Here is an 18984-nt window from a genome sequence, read left to right as displayed (position 1 = left end):
GCTTTGAGTAGTCCATCTCTTAGGTGTCATTTTCATCTCTATTTTCCTTCATCTGAAGTTTATGCACATAATTAAAATACATTATCTCAAAAATAAACTTAATTTGTAGTGGATTTTAGTAGATTTCTCATTTAAATAACATGTAGTGCCCATGCAAGATGGGTTTTATTTATCATTGAATACATTGTTTATAAATGCTCTACTTGCATGCATTTTACTGACCAGTCAGTATATTTTGCAATGACATCCTGATTTACCACCACATTAATGAAAGCCATTGACCAGACAATGCATTTTGTGCTGGTGCATGCTGATATCTGACAAATGGATGTACCTTTCAGTGGCGAATAAGCCATAGAGCATTTAAGCTGTGTCATTCATTTTTAGATCCATTACCTTCTATTGCCTAATAACCAACATAACTCATCCAAACACACATATACAATTAAAGGGACCAGAAGGTGAGAAATAAGATTTCAAAATATAAACATGAAACAATACACACTCTTCAAGAGCATACTTATTATATCCTAATCGAGATCCAAGAAATAAATCAACATAAATGATTCAGAAATATAATCTATCATCAACCACCAATGGGAGCTAATTACCAATAGGTTAGGATGCAGTCCACTAATAGGAAATGAAAATTCGTCCTACGTGCAGTAACTGCTTTTTCATTTCGATGCAGGCAGATTGGCAAAGCAATCCTCCTGTTTGAAATAACTAACCTGGATTTAATTTAATGTCCAGGCATCGTGCTTTATAAAAGTATTCAAAATGCAGGTATGATATTTGACATTCACCAAGAGTTGCATTTCTGGTAAAAGCCCGATTAAAGTTGATGCAACATGAATGTTTCTTTAAAATTCTAATGGCCATAAAATTTGCTTTACAAAGGAATCTTCACTAACTTCATATTATATTGCATACCGACCAGCAATGCATTTGAAACCAATATTTTTTTTAGAAGCTCCACACATCATTTTCTACGAAAAAGGCAGCTTTATGATGCAACAGTTATCAAACTACCTGTGAATATCTGCTTGCCAGAGGCAACAGGTTCAGGAATTGAATTGGCAGATGAGGTGCTGAAGGATCGTATCTCAGATTCTGTAATTCATTTCAGAGAAAGCAAATAAAACTGACATTATGCACACCATAGTAAAAACCAAATGCAATATTTTTAGGTAACCAGGATATGCCTCACAGCAATGTAATGGATTGAAGCACAAACAAACTATGCAACAACAGTGACAGGAAACAGGTTTCAGGCAATGATGCCACATAGTGAAGCATAGATCTCAACTTAACAATCTAGTAAAGAAGCTAGGAATTATTTATTTTCCAATAGTGGAGAAAAGTAAACATAGACACAGGTAACAATGGACATTCATGCACCTCAAGTGCCATACATGCCAATTGGAAAGCTACCTAAATTGACCAACAGCTCCAAATTATAATGCAGAACTTCAAACAAGGTAGCAACTCAAACATAGCTATGAGTATACACCTATAAAATGTAGAAAGTTCAGTGGAGCTTGGACTAATCGTAGCTAAGTCATAACTTAATGATGCAAGATTCAAGCACAAAGCACATCACATCAAAATACAAAATGTATGTGCATCTAAAATTGTGCAATGTTGGGTATACCTGCAGCTCAAGTTATGGCTCAATGTTGATCATGATTTATCATAAAGAAGCAAATGGTTGTTGCTGAACCTTCATTTCTCTAACTGGTAGAATTATTATTAAATGGGATATGATGGGTGCTGATGCTATGAATCGTGCTTTCATTGTTGTTTGTAAGGAACTGCTTATATCTCTGTTCATCAAGAAAGGACCCAAACCTCCATTTGTGAATTTTCTTTTGCTTAATTAACTATCCTCCTGGGGGGAGGTGATAACTGGGATCTTTAGGATTGAAATAAAAACAGAAAATGATGGAAAAACTCAGCAGGTCTGGCAGCATCTGTGGAGAAAGAAACAGAATTAACATTTTGAGTCCATATGACTTCTTCAGGGCTGAAGAGAGGTAGAAATGTGATAGGATTTATACTGTTGATGAGAGGAGATGGAGCAGGTGGAACAAAATAGAAGGTCAGGGATAGGTGGGAGTTCAGGTGAGATTTGACAAAGATGTCATGCGCACAAGACAAAGGGAGTGGTAATGATAATGTTAAAGACTAAGGCAGGTGTTAATAGTGGCATAAAAGTCAGATAGTAGAATGTGTTAATAGCAGAACAAGGGTCAGCGCTTTCTGAAAGCAAAACATGAGAACAAGTTACAGACTGGGCCTATGGGGGGGAGGTGTTGGGAAGGTGGGGCAGAGTTCATGGTCTGAAGTTGCTGAACTCAATGTTAAGTCCAGAAGGCTGTAAAAAAGATGAGGTGCTATTCCTCCAGCTTGCATTGCGTTACAATGCAATACTGTAGCAGGTTGGGGACAGAAATGTGAGCATGGCAGCAAGATGGTGAATTGAAATGTCTAGCGACAGGAAGCTCGAGGCCATGCTTGCGCAGTGACTGAAGGTGTCCTGCAAAGCGGGCATCCAGTCTGCGTTTAGTCTTCCAAATGTAGAGCAGACACATTTTGAGCAGCAAATGCAGAAGATTAAATTGAAAGAAGTACAAGGGAGTCACTGTTTCATCTGGAAGGAGTGATAGGGGCCTTGGATGGTGAGGAGGGGGGAGGTGGTTTAGGATTGAGGTGGTTCAAATAGTTTATGCCTGGTGATAGAAATTTGAGACCAGGTGAACTCTCCATAGCAGTTATGGTTATGCAAAATGTGAAAAAGGCAGGCCTTTGAATACCTGCACATAAGTTACTGAACCTATGTAAATTGAATTTGTCCTTATGAGGAAAGATTGTACACTCCAAATTGGTCAAACAAAAAGCCTACAAGTGGATGTAGACTTCAATAGTTTGGGGTCTCAAACATTGGGATAGGTTGCTGCATGTGCCAGACTCTCCATTGACCAAAAGGTTGTCACTTGGAAAAACGTTGCGCAACATTGAGGTGATTTCCCTTAATATCTTGAGAAATCGTTTTGAAATCATTTCTTTGGTTGCCATTCTGTCATGCAGACATTCTTCTTTCATTTCCACTCATCACAATAAAGAAGAACTCTTCTCCATCTTAAGACCTGGCTCAGACTATTGCTTCTCAGTCATAAGATTGTAGCCCGAAACCCCAATGTAGCATTTGAACACATAATTCCAAGCTGCCACTTCACTACAGCACTGAGGAAATGATGTTGTGTTGCAGGCACCAACCCTTACACCAAAATATTAATCAAAGGCTTCTATTCCATTTCAGTGGTTCAGATCAGCATTAAAGACTCCACAGCACTATTTGAAGAATAAGTTGTCCTGCAGTCCTCACCAATATTCCTCTCTCAACCAACACTGTCAAAATATATTAACTGTTTATTTAACTCACTACTGTCTGTGGATTCTTGTCTGCTGCATTTGCCTGCAAAGTGACCATGACTGTATTTCAATGTAATCAATTGTATGTGAAGCTCTTTCTAAGAGATGTGATAATGTGCTATATAAATGTAAACTCATTCTTTCTCACCATTCATTTTGCTCTGGTACTCTGCGCCCTTGTGCACAATTCATGCTGAGCCATCCCCATTAGATTCTAGCTGACATTCTTGTACTCCGCCATTTCTAGTTCAAGCAAGCGCACTTTTCCCTCGTTTCTTAGTCCAGGCTGCCCCTCTTCCCTCAATTTATTCTAGTACTTTCCATCCTCCATAACGGATGGCGGCATTCTTTTTCTGCTTCCTGATACTTTACTCCTCACCCATCCTCGCTACCAATACCGCTGTTTTAGAGATGGAGCACCACTACATTCTGTTGATAAAAATTCCTGATTTCACAAGGTTTCCTGCTAAAGCATACAGTAGTGTATAATCTGCAAGAATAGCAGGTGAAAGAAGGAGGTTGGAGCCAGAAGTAACGCTGAAAGGGGAAGACAAAATGATGGTGCATTTCAGCCTGCATTCGGTGGATGTGGTTGTTGCCCTGTAAATCAAAGGTCATCTGTGCATGCAGTCTTGTTTAAAAGTCCCACTCAAAGATGCTAGTTCTCCTCCTGCAATGGCTCCTGGCATTAAATATTGGAAAGAATAGGAAAAATGGGAAGAAAGAATTCTTGCCTCCTTTGATTTGTTCTAAAATTCAATTGCCGGAAGACAGAACGCCTGCCTTTGGCTTGGTTAGGAAATAAAAACATGAAGTCACCAGAAGAATGAAAGCTGGGGTAGTATAGCTATTCTAATCTATATTTCAAGAATAACAATGTGCTGCAACCCAAAGACCAAAAGCAGAGTTTGCACTGAAAAAAAAGCAATATAGCACTTCATGCTGGATAGAATTTACTTACTTTATGAACTTATATCCACCTGTGCTACATTTTACTGACAAGCCAACATATTTCAAGCAATAGTGAGCACAAATTATTTGTGAGACTGATTCTTAAATGACAAATGACCACAAATTAGATTTGCAAAAGCATTCTCATCTAGACCACATACTACAACTGATTAACCAGGAAATACTCTTCAGGCTGCATTAATCAGTCCTTGCTATTTAAATGCTTCAAATGTGGGAAAACATTAGAACATTCTAAAGCAGCATTACTGTCATACATTTTGTATATACATATATAATATAATATATAAATAGACACACACATACACACATATACACATGCAATATGGTAGAAATGCACGTATCACATTGAAAAAGATATTTGCTATTGAACTGTGAATAAAAGATGATGATACGTCAGTTTCCATAATTTAGCGTAGACAATGCAAATAATACTTTTCTATGGCCGCAAACGTGACCATAACGATTTGGAATGACTTGGAAATTCAACACGCTGGTATAATGCATTGATGCAGCAATACACCGTACAAACAAAACAAGTTTGATTTCTCATGCAGCGCAACACCAATTTCAACAAGGTAAGAGCAAAATAGACTCCCAGGCAAGTAAAATCAGCCCATCCTTCTTCTGCGTTTCCAAGGAACCTGTTTAAAATAGTCCACAGGCAAATGCCTGAGAACTTGTTTACATATTTTCTGAAGGAATAAAGCATGTTTTGGTCACAAATAAAGAAGGGAATTAAAATTAGTTTCTAAAAAGTGGATGAAAGTATAGTCTGTGTTTTATATTTTGGGAGTGAAAAAAGATGCTGCAGAGAACAGAAACGTATTGACCATGCAATGTAACTTTTCAATATTCTTCAATTCAAGCAAAGTTTAAGGAGCAGTCAATTGCTGAAAAGACACCTTGACTTATTTCCATGCAGGATACATTATATTGACTGCATAATAGAATTATTCCTCAGAGAATTGTTGGCCAAATACTTCAAATGCAAACACTCCCAGAGTCACTTTGCATATTATATCATACTGTGTAGGCAATACACATCATGCTAACATTGAAATCTATAATCTATGAATGCAATGCAACATGTTAAAAATGTTACTAATAACATGTGCCATACAAATATGCACATAGTACACTGAAAATGCATGCAATATTCACATTAAATAACATAACCTAAATATTTATGCATCACTGAACTACCTGTGAATTCCTGATTATCCACGGCATCAGGTTCAGGAGTTGGATGGAAAGGTCCACTGCTGGAAGATGGTATCTCAGGTTCTGCAATTTTTTTTCAGAGAAAGCAAATAAAACACTCTGTGCTCATGCATATTAACTGATGCATGACAATTATGGTAAAATCAAATGGAGTAGCATTGAGTGACTTGGCAATGCAGAGCATATTGGTGCAATGAATTGGTGCAACACAAGCTGTCTTATCTGGACTACGAACAAAGAACAAGTTGTCACAAGTACAAAACTAAGAAGCATTGAATGAGATTAGGGAAGGAATTTTTATTTCCACAGATTGGTGGATATGTGAAATAGACTTCCAGTAAAAACAATTAAAGTGGAGTTGAATAAGAATTCTTTCGATAAACAACTGGACCAATTTTGATGGGGATGGTCTCCTCTAGTCTAAAAGAAGTTACAAGGCCAAAAGAAGTACTGACCAGAAGAAATCTTCCCACATTCTGTTTGTGGTGTTGCTACACAAAGCAACTGGGGAAAACCAGCTTTATTGGTACGAATGAGATATATTTGCAATAAATATGGGTACAGATAACAATATGGAATATGAAAATCCAATGCACTGTCACAAAAAAAATGAGAGCTCCAGATTGGAATGCCATCAGCCAGGGGTGAATAGTAGGGGTGGCAAGGTGGATAAGAAAACCCACATTTTTGTTTGTTATGGTCTGGGGTCAAGGAGAAACTTATAGAATCTTTGGTTCATTGATGTGATCTCTGAGAAGATTCCTGCAGTAGACTGTTCACCTATCATTTCCAGGAAACATGACTGAAAGAGTTTGAGAGAGGAAAAGATGCCGGTGTTATTGTGCTCAGGTCACTGAAGGTACATGACTAATGTAGAGTTGCTATAGTTAAAAGGGTGTTGGGATGTATTAACAAAGCCATTCACTGTAAATCAAAGGTCACCATTCCAGCACTATACAGGTCACAGGTCAGACAGCATCTGTGCCCAGTCTTCGTCCCCCAACATTGTGAGTGACATAGTGACCTTGGAAAAAGTTCCCGAGCAGAACCACAAGAATGATTCTTAGCTTAAAGAGCCTCAGCTACTGATGTCGATTTAAGGATCTTGGTTCATTTACTGTAGAGCAGTGGGGATTTCTTCATTGGCTGTCCCTTGATTTGAGGATGACATCTAGTCAGGCCTGCGAGTTTATGCCATGGGTCTACATGTGACTGAACAGGCCCATTTTCAATGCTGATTTTGGACACGTGGGGCTAGATGTCTGATGAGGTAGTGGAATCTGGAGTGCAGGATTTTCTTCCTTTCCTTTCCTTCTCTGTCGTTGCTCTGCCTCATCATTAAGGCATTGGGACTTGAAGTGTAATACAGCTTGATGAACAAGTTGTCACTATTCTGAATGACTGGAAGCTGCTTCTCCCAATCATTTAGGTAACATTATCCCGGTTCAAGGAGAGCTTCAGAGTGTCTTTGAAACACTTTCTTTGCTCTTCCCTGGAATATTGGCCATCTGAGAGTTGAGGGAATAGGAACTGGCAGGGGAAGTGATTTTCAGCCATGTGGACACGGTGGCCAGTCCATCAAAGCTGATTTTCCAGGAGTTTTGCCTGAATGCTTGTGGACGTAGTTTCAAGAAGGGCACAACTGTTTGTTCGATGGTCCTCTCATTGAATCCGGAAGATGTGGCAGAGGTATTACTGACTGAATATCTCTAGTGCTCTTATGTGTGATACACAGTCCAGGTCTTGCTGCAATACAGAAGCATGGTGACAATAACTGCTCTATACACTTAAGACTTTTGTTGACTTGTGAAGGACTTTGTTGTCAAATGCTCACTGCCGTAGTTTTTAGAAGGCTAAGCTGGTGCAGCTAATCCAGTGTTGGATCTCTGCGTCAATGGTGGCCTTTTGAGAGAGATGACTGTTGAGGTGGCTGACTAGGTGTGAGTTGATATGAATTTTGTGTTGAAAATGTTCAAGGACAGGCCAAATTTCTTGCATGCAGAATTGAAGAGACTGAGAATGGCTTGGAAATCTGGTGCAGAGTGGATAACAACACTGCAATCATCCACTATCTGTAAATCATGTATATCCATGGTGGTCAGTTTAGTTTTGTTATGGAGGCGATTGAGGCTAAAGACTTTTCCATCTGACAGTATTTGATACTGACACCAGGGGCAGTTGATCTTCGAGGATGTGAAAATCACCTTCAGGTAGAATGTGAATGGTATGGGGGCAAACACACAGCCTTGTTTGACCCCAGTCCAGATTGTGAACATGCCAATTTCAGAACTTCCACTTAAGATAATTGGAGTCATATCATCATGAAGCAATTGCAGGACTGTGATGAAGTTCCTTGGATGTCCAAGCCTTTGGAGCACAATCCACAGAACCTCACAATGTAATGAGGTTTGTTTGTTTTGCTCCCTGTTTGGCAAGCCCGCTACACGCCCCTGGTTAATACCAGCGGCAGCGGCGGGACGAAGCTCTTAAGTGGGCATTGTTTGCTAATTAGGGTTGAGGTCAGAAGGTGGTGGGGTCCCCACTGGACTCTCTTCCGTCTGATTAAATGTAGCCCTTCCACCAAACTTGCTGCCGAGGAGGGCATAAATTCTGCCCTGTTCTCTGAGGATTTCATTAGCCGCAGGAAGTAGGTGGTCAGGAGAATGTGTGTCAGGATTTTCCTTGCTACGGACAAGATAGTTTCCACGGCATGATTTATCTCCCTTCTTGAGGGTTACAACTGTAGCATTCATGAAGTCGGAGGGGGAGGGGGTTGTTCTTTTTCCTTCCAAATCCATAGGATGAGCGCATGGAGTCTTGATTTGAGCAAACATTCACCAGCTTTGAAGACCTCAGCTGGAATACCATCAAGGCTGCACGCTTTGTGGTTTTTCATCTGTCTGATTGCTTGTTGGTAGCCAGCATTTATTGCCCTCCCTAACTGCCTGAAGAAGTGGGTGGCGAGGTGCCTTCTTGAACTGCTACAGTTCACGTGGTGTTGTGCTGTTAGGAAGGGAGTTCCAGGATTTTTACCCAGCTACAGCAAAGGAATGAGGATATAGTTCCAAGTCAGGAAGATGTGTGACTTGGAGGGGCAATTTGCAAGTGGTGGTGTTCCCGTGTGCCTGCTGCCCTTGTCCTTCTAGGTGGTAGACGTCCTGGGTTTGGAAGGTGCTGTCGGAGGAGCAGAAGTGGTTTGCTGCAGTGCATCTTATAGATGGTACACACTGCTGCCACCACGGTGCATTGATGGTGGAGGGAGTGAATGTTTAAAGTCCAAATCAAGCAGAATGATTCGTCCTGGATGGTGTTGACTTTCTTCGTGCTATTGGAGCTGCACTTATCCAGGCATGCGGAATTTATTCCATCACACTCCTGACTTGTGACTTGTTGATGGTGGGCAGGTTTCGGGGAGTCCAAATGTGAAATACTCGCTGCAGAATTCCCAGCTTCTAATCTGCTCTTGTGGCCACAGTATTTAAATTAATTCCAGTTATGTTTCAGGTCAATGGTAATCCGCAGGATATTGATGTTGGAGAATTCAGCAATGGTAATGCCACTAAACGTCAGGGACAAGTGGTTAGATTCTGTCTTGTTGGAGATGATCATTGTCTGGCGATTGTGTGGCATGAATGTTACTTGCCACTTATCAAGCCCAAGCCTGAATGTTGTCCACGTCTTGTTTCAGGCAGACATGGACAGCTTCAGTTTCTGAGGAATTGTGAATGTTGTTAAAGCAGTAGATTCAACAGGAAACATCCCCATTTCTGACTTTTTGTTGAAAGGAAAGTCATTGATAAAGCAACCGGAGATCGTCGAGCCGAGGACGCTCTGAGGAACTCCTGCAATGATATCCTGGGGCTGAGATGATTGACCTCCACCAAGTACCACCATCTTCCTTTGTGCTAGGTTTGATGGCAACCAATGAAGAGTTTTCTCCCTGATTCTCATTGACTTCAATTTTCTGAGTGCTCCTTGATGGCAGTTTAACAGATTGTGGAGATTCAGGGGACATGAGTTTAAAATATCTAGGAGCAGGAATAGGCTGAATGCAAGGCAGTCCTTCCCCAAAAGTAATCAGTCTCTGGAATATATTGCTGGCTGGCGTAATGAGTGTTGACTCTCGGCAGCCTTGAAGAGACATCTGCAATGGCTCCTGACAAAGACAGACATCGCATCATGCAGAAGGTAGGCATCTTGATAGATAACACTTGGTCCATGTAATTCCCCAGACTGGTTTCCAGATTTTTTTCTCTTTTCAGTCTTCCATTTTTCTCTGGCTTTTTCCCTCACTCAAGAGATTATATAGCTGTGGGGTGGGAGAAGGTAGAAGTGTCTAGTCTGATACTCCAACCATCACAAGTGTGGGGCAGGCTTGATGGGCCAGCTGGTCTTTTCTTCCTGTCAATTTTTTATGTTTGTTCATGGTTAGGTATCATGTATCACTGTCTAAACAGGGTGATAGAAAGCAAGTTTGGACTACGAATCCCCACATAGTAAAGCTGGAACTGTATTATCAGGAAAGCCAGATAATAGAGCCGTGTACCTTTCTTATGGGGAAGACAGGAATCAAAGGGCAGGCTAATATGGGGCCATACTGATGCATTCAAGCATCACCGGTTGTAGCTTGGATACAGATCACATGCCTTTCTATTGGGTGAGGCAAAGTTTGGCATGGCGAGAGCTACAAAAGGACACAACTAGCTAAAAATGTGAGGGATAGATTTATATCCTGGGAGTGAATATGGGCCAAGCAAATACAATATTTTGAAATACTCCACCAAATTTGTTGATTATGACTCACTTACATGCAAGATTTTAGTGACCATGTAATACATTTCATGCAAGCACACTGATTAAATAACGTGGGACAATCACATTGTTTATTGGTTCCAAAACATTGCATTCCATTAATTCTTAACAGCCAATTACGATGACAAGATGGTTTGCTCTGTAAATGCATATTTTATTTATTGTGTACTGGACATGCAGCACATCAGGTGCCAGAACACTCAGTGCGTGATATCCCAATCCTTAAAGGGTGTGTAAGCATTCGAACTGACATCTGATGACATATAAACATATATAACATGCAACTTGCTGCAACTTCCAAGAAAAATCTCACATCCATGTTAGATCTTGTTAAAGCTACCTGAGAACTTCTGGGTTTCCATGGCATCTAAAGCAGCCGCTGTGCCTGAAGTGAAGAAAAATGAATTGTTGGAGGATGATACCTCAATTTCTGTATGATATATAGGAGAAATCAAAAAACTTCCATAATTATTTAAATAAATCAGCACGGCAAATTCGGTACAGGGTAAAAGTTATAATCAACACAGCCAATCTAGATCGCACCAATCAAAATAAGGCTGGCCAGAAATAACTTCAAGTAATGAACTTGCTAAATGGACATTAAACTTTACTATTGGTATGATTAATTGACCACACATTGCGCAAGTGCATTGATTCAAATATAAAATCAAATCCAGAACTGTAAGTCCACAAATTTAAGTACATTCTTAAATTAGCATTTTACATACATCAGAAGCTGAGGAGTGGCATGTGTGGTATTCAAGGTGATTTCATGAGCATGGTTGTCAAAATGTGATTGGCTGTCACTGGCCTCTGCAAAAGGCAAGCACAATGCTTGCATCATTTCATTGCTTCCCAGCTCTAGTATTTGGTTGTCGCTAACTAACGTTATTCAAATAACTTTAGATTTCAGAACTTGCGACAAGAGGTTACGATAAGAGATCCAGACTAAGATTACCAACTCATATTTTTCACAAAACAGATAGAGAAAATAATCATCTTTCAAGTGAGGAGCTTGACAAACGTAAGATATTTCAAATGTGTGAAGTTATCACCCTCTCCAACTGACTGAATGGCTGCATTAACTCTCGTCAAAGGCATTAAACATGCAGTGCTAAGGACCACTAAAACTTCAAAGATGGATGGGTATGACCATTGTATCAAAATATTATTTCACCTGTTGAAAAAATGAAACTGCACATAGATGCAGTAAATTGATTTGAAATGAATTTTCAAAAATATAATCCAAATATTAAACTTTAGGTAGGTATAGAAAACCCAATAAATGTTATCTAACTACACAAGGAAAATGCCTAACATAGTGACTAAAGAGGGATGAATAATGAATGAGGCAAGTACAGAAATGTTAAATAAGGTAGTATCCCCTAAGCGAGCAAAACACTCCTTACAAACAATGGAAGTGGTGATGACAACTGACCAAGCAAAATGCTTTTTCCATCTGTACTGAATAAACTCCACACTCTGAAGTGTGAAAATCAATATATTAGCCAAGAAATACTCCCTATACAAATACAATGAGAAAAGGACAATTGAAACACTCAATGGCATTGTATTTTGTCCTTGTAATATAATTTACTGGTTGCCAAATGTTAGAACATTGCTGTGTTTTGATAGATAAATGCAATTAACTGACCAAGCGAGGTACAGTATATGGGCTAAGGGGTACAATTTTTCCAAGTATGATGATTACAATGTAGGTGAGATGAAGCATAGTAAACCAATAAGCCATAGTGCACTGAACAATCAGTACATGGTTTTCTAACTAACATGCAATACGCTATCACAGCATTCTATCACTTAGCAATACCCTCTTTCAAAGAAACCCACTCATTTTCTTATATTCTTGTAAACTGCCTTGTAAGGCACAAAGGGGTAATTTAAGGGCAACCAATTCTATTGAGCAGGAAGCAGGCGGTACAAATCACCACCACCCACCTTTACGGTAAGCCTCATGTATCAAGATGTGGGAAAGCAATCTGTGGGCCACAACATTTTCATACAATCAGTAAGAGTTTTGTTAGCATCATACAGTGGTACTGTTAAGGACCTCTGGTTAAGCCAGTTAGTGCCTGATATCAATGGGAAAGCCTGCACAGTGTACATATTGGTATGAATAAATGGAGTCAGGGTTGTAGAGCTGACATGATGGACAGAATTTTGAATTCGGCGGGCAGGCCTAGGAGCGGCAGCCGCCCGCCTACGATCGACCCCCGGCTGCGATTTCACACTGGCAGGGGTGGTGGGGGGGCAATTAAGACCCGCCCAGCGTGAAATGCGGCTCCTCACTGGTCAGGAAGGGCCAAGCGGGGGCCTGTCGGCCGTTGGGTTCAATGGCGACCCGGCAGCCAGTTTAAGAATGGCCCAGGCCCCTGGAAGGCTGCCAGTGAAGAAGATATCTTTGGTGTTGTCGACAGGAAATTATGGCATCCAGTGCGGCTGCAGGTGCCAGGCGGGAGGGCAGGTTAGGTGGGCACTTGACCCCCCCAATTTTCTGATGAGTGCCTCATGGTCTTCCTGGAGGAGGTGGCTGCCAGGAGGGGCACTCTTGTCCCCAGGGATGGAAGGAGGAGGCCAATGCAGCTTACAAAAAAGAGCTTGGGAGGAGGTGGCAGCGCTGGTCAGCAACCACGGTGTTGTGTGGCACACCTGGGTCCAGTGCCGCAAGAGGTTTAATGACCTGCTGTACTCGGGAAGGGCGAGTACCCTGTTGGCATCGATCAGTGTGTTGAAGCGTTAAGGTCTGGCCATCCCCCCAGTGGAGCTCAGGGGTGTTAGGGTCTGCATGCCAACCGTCAATGACACTGGGGCTGGCCAAGGAGGTAAGCCCTGGCTGCTTGGGCTGAGTGCCTTGTGGTTTGTTGGCCATTGCTCGCATGTGCTCTGCAAGATGTTCCTCAGGTGGGCTTGCCAAGGCTGCAATGGTGCTGCAGGTAGGGAGTGGACTAATCAATGCTCCTCTGTCCTTTTAGGAGAAGATAGCTCACAACAACATTTAAAGGTTGTGGACTGGTGGAGGCCCTCAAAATCTCTGATTCCTCATGAGGTAGGGATGGAGATGGAGAGCCGGCATGTACCTTGGTCAGCCGGCTGTGGAGAGGCTGGGGTGTCAGACGAAGGTAAGAGCACAGTGTACAGGGGCGAGAGTTTCGGATGGTGCAAACATGCTTGTGTAATCTCATCATTGATGGGAGCCCCAAAACTGGATTTCCCATGGATCATTGGAAGGCAATGGCACCATGATGCAGATCTCCATTGTCTCATCAGGGTGCCTGGCATGCAGTGACAGTGTGATGACTTAACCTAATGACACCCAATCGCAGGACCCCAAAAAACCACTCCTGATGCCAGAGGACCACTAGGCTCCAGATGCATTTGCGTCACACCCGCTCTCTGAACCAGGCACCAGTGCAGTTACCAGCACCTTGGTGGGGGTAGATCGGTGGCTAGAATGTCAGAGCACAGCAGTGAGGGGACTTCACATTCGCTTGAGATGCAGGCGGAGGCAGGGAGTGCCCAGGGCACCGGCATTCAGAGGACTGCTGGAGATCATGATAATGCTGAGTCGAAGGCAGATGATGAGCCTCTAGAGTCGTCCATTAGGCAGCAGATGCTGGATGTCCAGCGAGATGTGCAGGAGGATCTGGAGGAGATCCATGAGGGTATGCATGTCATGGTCTCTGTTGTGGAGGAATCCATGCGGAACATGAGCACTGCGTTGACCGTCATGGTCGTGCACACTGCCTCCTCCATTGAGAGAGTGGCGACTCTCAGGGCAGGCAGTTCCAGAAACAGAATCAGGGGTTCCTGGGGTTGTGCTCGGACCTGCAAGCCCTCACACAGGCACTGACCTCAGGTGGCTAGTGCCAGTGTGGGAGATGGATGAGGTACCCAGTATCTCAGCTAGGTGCCCGCCCATCAATGGTGAGCAGGGAGGTCCAGATCGACCCCACGTTGGTGTACAAGCTGTTTGTCGTCTCTACAAACTGCTCTCAGAGCATTCTGGATGCTGGCAGCAGATCCTCTGCCCCTCTGCCAGTGACCGTGGCATCTGATGAGGCTGCGGCAGCTGGGGAGATGCCAGCCATGGCATTGGCTGCTTCCTCCCAGGTGGGGCCAGCACAGGCTCCACTGGCCAGAGGACAACTGCTAAGGTCATCAAGGCCAACAGGACAGCAGAATCAGCAGGCTGTCTCCAATGCGAGCGCTGCCGGCGAGAGTGGGGAGGGCACCAAGACGTGGCACTTTCAAAATTAAGTTAAAGGCACCATGAGCACAAGAGGGACTGGTCACAGGTTATCTTCTGTTGTGCAATGTTTTGTTTATGTTTACTGGTCTGGACTGTCAAAATGAGATAAATTTTCTTTTGTCATAATGGCCTGAGTATGCTTCACCTTTTTTATTTAATATGGTGCAGGGTACATCAATATGTAATGCTGGACATGGGTGGCTCGATGCTTTATTGCATAGACACTGAGTGGACTTTAGGGTCAAATGAAAGGATCATTTCAGACATCCGGGATGGAGGTGACACCCCAGCATGAGGTGGAATCAGATCTTTGGCAGCCTAGTTAAAGAACTGTTGGATCAACGCATCCCTGGTGTCCCTGCCTCAAGGATACTGAGGTCTGCCTCCACGCCCTCAGCGTTTTCCTCACCGTGCTCCTCTTCTGACTCCGTACTGGATTCATCATCTGTGGCCTGTGAAGCTGCGTCAAGATCCTCTTCCTCCAATGGATCCCCCCTTGCCAGTGTCAGATTGTGGAGAGCGCTGCATGCGACCACTATCAGTGACACCCGCTCTGGGGGGTATTTTAGTGCTCCCCCTGAACAGTCAAGGCATCGGAAGCGCATCTTGAGAAGACCTACGGTTCTCTTTATCACCGCCCTTGTGGCTCCTATTATACCTCTGCTCTGTTCTTGGGTGGTGGAGAGGCGTCATAAGCCACCTTTTCAAGAGGTAGCCCTTATCACCCAGCAGCCATCCATCTAGTCGGCTGGAGCACTGAAGAGCCTCGGCACCTGGGAGTGTCTCAGGATATAAGTGTCATGGGAGCTGCCAGGGTACCTTGCACAGACTTGCAGAATATGCATCCTGTGGTCACAGACTATCTGCACGTTCATGGAGTGGAATCCCTTCCTGCTGATGAAGGCACTCCGCTGACCCGCTGGCGCCTTAATGGCCACATGGATGCAGTCGATGGCACCCTGGATGCGGGCGAACCCAGCAATCGCTGCAAAGCCTCTGGCTCACTCAGCCTGGCTGGCCCTGTCTGTACAGAAGCGAATGAAAGTCAATACAGAGCATCAGTCACCAGCTTGACGCAGCAATGGACAGCTGATTGGGACGCTCCACACAGATCACCTATTGGCCCCTGGAAAGATCCAGAGGCATAGGAGTTGGGGGCCACTGTGACCTTCAGAGCCACTGGCATGGGGTATCCATTCACACAGTTGGAGGTAATCTCAGGGACAATCAGCTGACAAATGGAGGTCACTGTTTCCCTTGAGAGGCAGAGCCTCCTTTGGCATTGCACCTCGGACATATTGAGGTAGCTGCATCGCCGCCTGTAAACTCTGGCAGCAGGATAGTGACGTCTCCTGTAGTCCCTAATGCCTTGGATTACCTGCTGGCCCTGTGCCCCTTGGGCCTGCGCCTCTCTTCCCAGAGGTCACTCCCCTGGATGCTGCATTAGGACACCTGGCCTCTTCTCCCTTCTGCCCCTCTCTTTCTCCTCAGAGGAGGTGCCTCCAGCAGAGACCACAACCCCCATTACCACAGTTACAGAAGGCTGCCTGATACCTGATACCCACACGGTCTGAATCCTCTGGGGTCCTTGGAGACACCAAGGAGGCCTGAAATGAAGCCTGGATATGTTAAGAATGAAGCCCCGAACAGAGATGAAGCTGCCATGTACCAATAAGTCACCAGCAGCAAACTATCCACCAACTTCTCACTACTCACACTGGCAATGCTGCTGAACCTTTTTATCCTGCCCATGGATGAAGTTTTGCAAATTGTCGGCTGGCCGCCTGCCCGTTTCTCCCATGTGACGAGCGTGAAATCGCATGGCCAATTTAAAATCGGCATCAATTGCCTTTTTAATGGCCTTAACTGGCTTCTTAATTAATGGTGGGCGCGGCCCCCACTCCCGCTCACAACCGAAATATTGCGTGAGTGTGCGATGACGTCGGTACGCTCACCCAACGGGTATAATGAAATAACCCGACGTCATCACATGCTCTTTTACACTTGAGCAGGTCGGGCATGCATCCACCCACTCAGCGAAAAAGTTTGCCCAATGTGTGTGACTGTTTCAGCTGGGAGCGCAAGTAGACCATTTTGAGGCCAGTTCAAAAATCAGCAGGCAGCCAACAAGGTGGGTGGTCTTTTTGTTCAATTACTCCCCCCCAATTAATTTTGTAATAATCCGCTTTAATTAGATGAAATTTAGTAACCAAATAACATGCTTCACTGATGCACATTCACTTACTAGACAGAGTGTTAATAAACCGTGGGACCTATTTTAAAAGTACTAAATACACAAGTGAACAATTTTTCAACAATTATTTTGTTTTTCTTTTCTGAGCAATTAATTTGCTTTGAATAAACTTGTCAAACATATATTATGGTAGACTGATTGGGCTTCATATTTCACAGCATTCTAGTCATAAGCAACAGCATTATGACACAGCAATCATTAGGAATGATCAAACTAATCACCTGTACATATGTTACAGGGCACAAATAATTTGTCACCACACACAAAGCCATCTATTCTGTAATTTTATTATTGGAACTACCTGGGAGATGCTGCTTGTCCACAGCAGTATGGCCAGAAGTAGTAAATAATGTACCGAATGGCAAAGAAGTAGAAGGTGTTGTCTCAGGTTCTGCAATGCATTTTAGAGAAAATAAGTTGAAACATTTTTGCTGACCTAGCAGAGATATCATTGGAAACAGGATATATCATAGCTTCCACTTCCAGTGAGCTTAATTTGCATTTCAACATACAAACACTGAGAAGTGTAATAATAGCATGTTGGTCAAGCTGTACAGTTTTTGGCTGTTTATTAATCAGGCTAAGTGCTTAACCAAAACATTCTGAATTTAACTCCATGCACAGTATTGTAATCCGTGAGTGATAATACAGTTCATGTAAACGAACAGCTAGAATTTCATGGACAAGGCCCAAGTTCTTATGATGCTAATACTTTAAAGCATCATGGGACGATGGGGTGTGGTTTCAAATGTGTGATCCTCCATACTGCTGAGTTTCTGATCCTTGTTGAGTTCCTAGGGAAATAATAAGCATGGGCCAGGCACATGCCTATACAGGGAGGAAAAACTGTGGATAAAGAATCCACGCTAGGTCATTCTCTCACACCTCCCCCGCAGTGAATCCAAAACAGCCCCTGTGGAAATCTTGACACCACTACTATTTTCTTCCTCTGAGCTACAGGCCTCACCATGGCTTGAGGAAAGGACAGGTTGTGCCTTCGCAAAATAGTTGAGAACTATCACATCTGATTAAAATGGATGCAGTTTACTGAACCAGAAATTTAGCTTACAAAAGCACCCTGATTTGTTGGTTTATATTGAACTAAGTACCATGCAATAAAATTTACACTTCCAAGTTCATTGTCAGATCTCAAACCTTCAGCCATGCATAAGCATGATGGCATTGATGTATTTATAGAAGTAATGCATGGTGACAGTGCACACCACCTTTAATGAAATAACACACCTATGCTATTCCAATTATTGAGTCTACCTGTGGGTTGCTGCTTATCCATGGTTTCAAGTTCAGAAGGTGTGCTTGGAGTGAGGAAAACTGGTATCTGAATTTCTGCAATGTTTTTCAGAAAAAAAGTATAAAGTTATCCGACACACCAATGACTTAAAATGATGCAGGGTTGTTTAAAATACTGGTGCTTCCTCTACATGTGTGATAACTTAGGCTTGACAGTAACAGATGCATATTCTCATTGCTTGGTCATAACAAGTTAGGCAGAACTTCTGGTTATTATCAAAGAAATTATGGCAATCGAATCACAAAACACAATGCTAACCAAAGAGAAATTCACATTGCATACATGTCATGTTACGTATAAAGCCATGCAACATAACACAGGGAGATACAGATCGCTCCAAGGTGTCACCACCTGTCTCTTTTTCCTTGGTGAGTGGGGAAGATTATAATCAAACAATATACTCAACAAAAGTATGCTGATGATTGACAGAAAACAAACTTCATGCAAACATCACTAATAGACTGATTAAAGAGTACGTTTCCAAAAATGTAACACAGAGCACGCTGGAAAATAAATGCACAGAAGGAACAGTTAGGGAACATTTTCTTTGTTAGCTATTTTTGGTGACATTGCAAGAACAAAGGTACAAAACAAATATGGTTTCATAACAATTAAGAAACAGAAATTATTTTCTGCTAAGTAGTGTTGGGCGTTGGCTGTACTGTACACTTCATGCAAGCATCAAATTACCATGTGTTTGATTTACTGAAA

At 42.8% G+C, this 18984-nt stretch overlaps 1 protein-coding gene across 4 annotated transcripts in view; it reads right to left on the bottom strand.

The window, feature by feature from the left end:
* The window catches only part of LOC144691708 (uncharacterized), a 371588-nt gene that overhangs the window by 157863 nt on the left and 194741 nt on the right, over positions 1-18984 (bottom strand). For 3 of the 4 annotated variants that reach the window (XM_078560071.1, XM_078560072.1, XM_078560073.1), the window contains exons 13-16: positions 18234-18308; positions 17263-17352; positions 10781-10825; positions 5611-5691 (exon numbers count right to left, since the gene is read on the bottom strand). In XM_078560071.1, coding sequence (XP_078416197.1) covers positions 5611-5691; positions 10781-10825; positions 17263-17352; positions 18234-18308 — 291 coding nt within the window. Of the gene's footprint in view, positions 1-1032; positions 1114-5610; positions 5692-10780; positions 10826-17262; positions 17353-18233; positions 18309-18984 lie in introns of all 4 variants that reach the window. The other variant, XM_078560070.1, reaches the window with a different exon arrangement.

This window comes from Cetorhinus maximus, chromosome 16 (assembly GCF_964194155.1).
Source record: "Cetorhinus maximus chromosome 16, sCetMax3.hap1.1, whole genome shotgun sequence".
Classification (NCBI taxonomy): domain Eukaryota; kingdom Metazoa; phylum Chordata; class Chondrichthyes; order Lamniformes; family Cetorhinidae; genus Cetorhinus; species Cetorhinus maximus.
The sequence above is the reverse complement of the archived record's forward strand: the minus strand, read 5'-3'. Positions and strand labels throughout refer to the sequence as shown.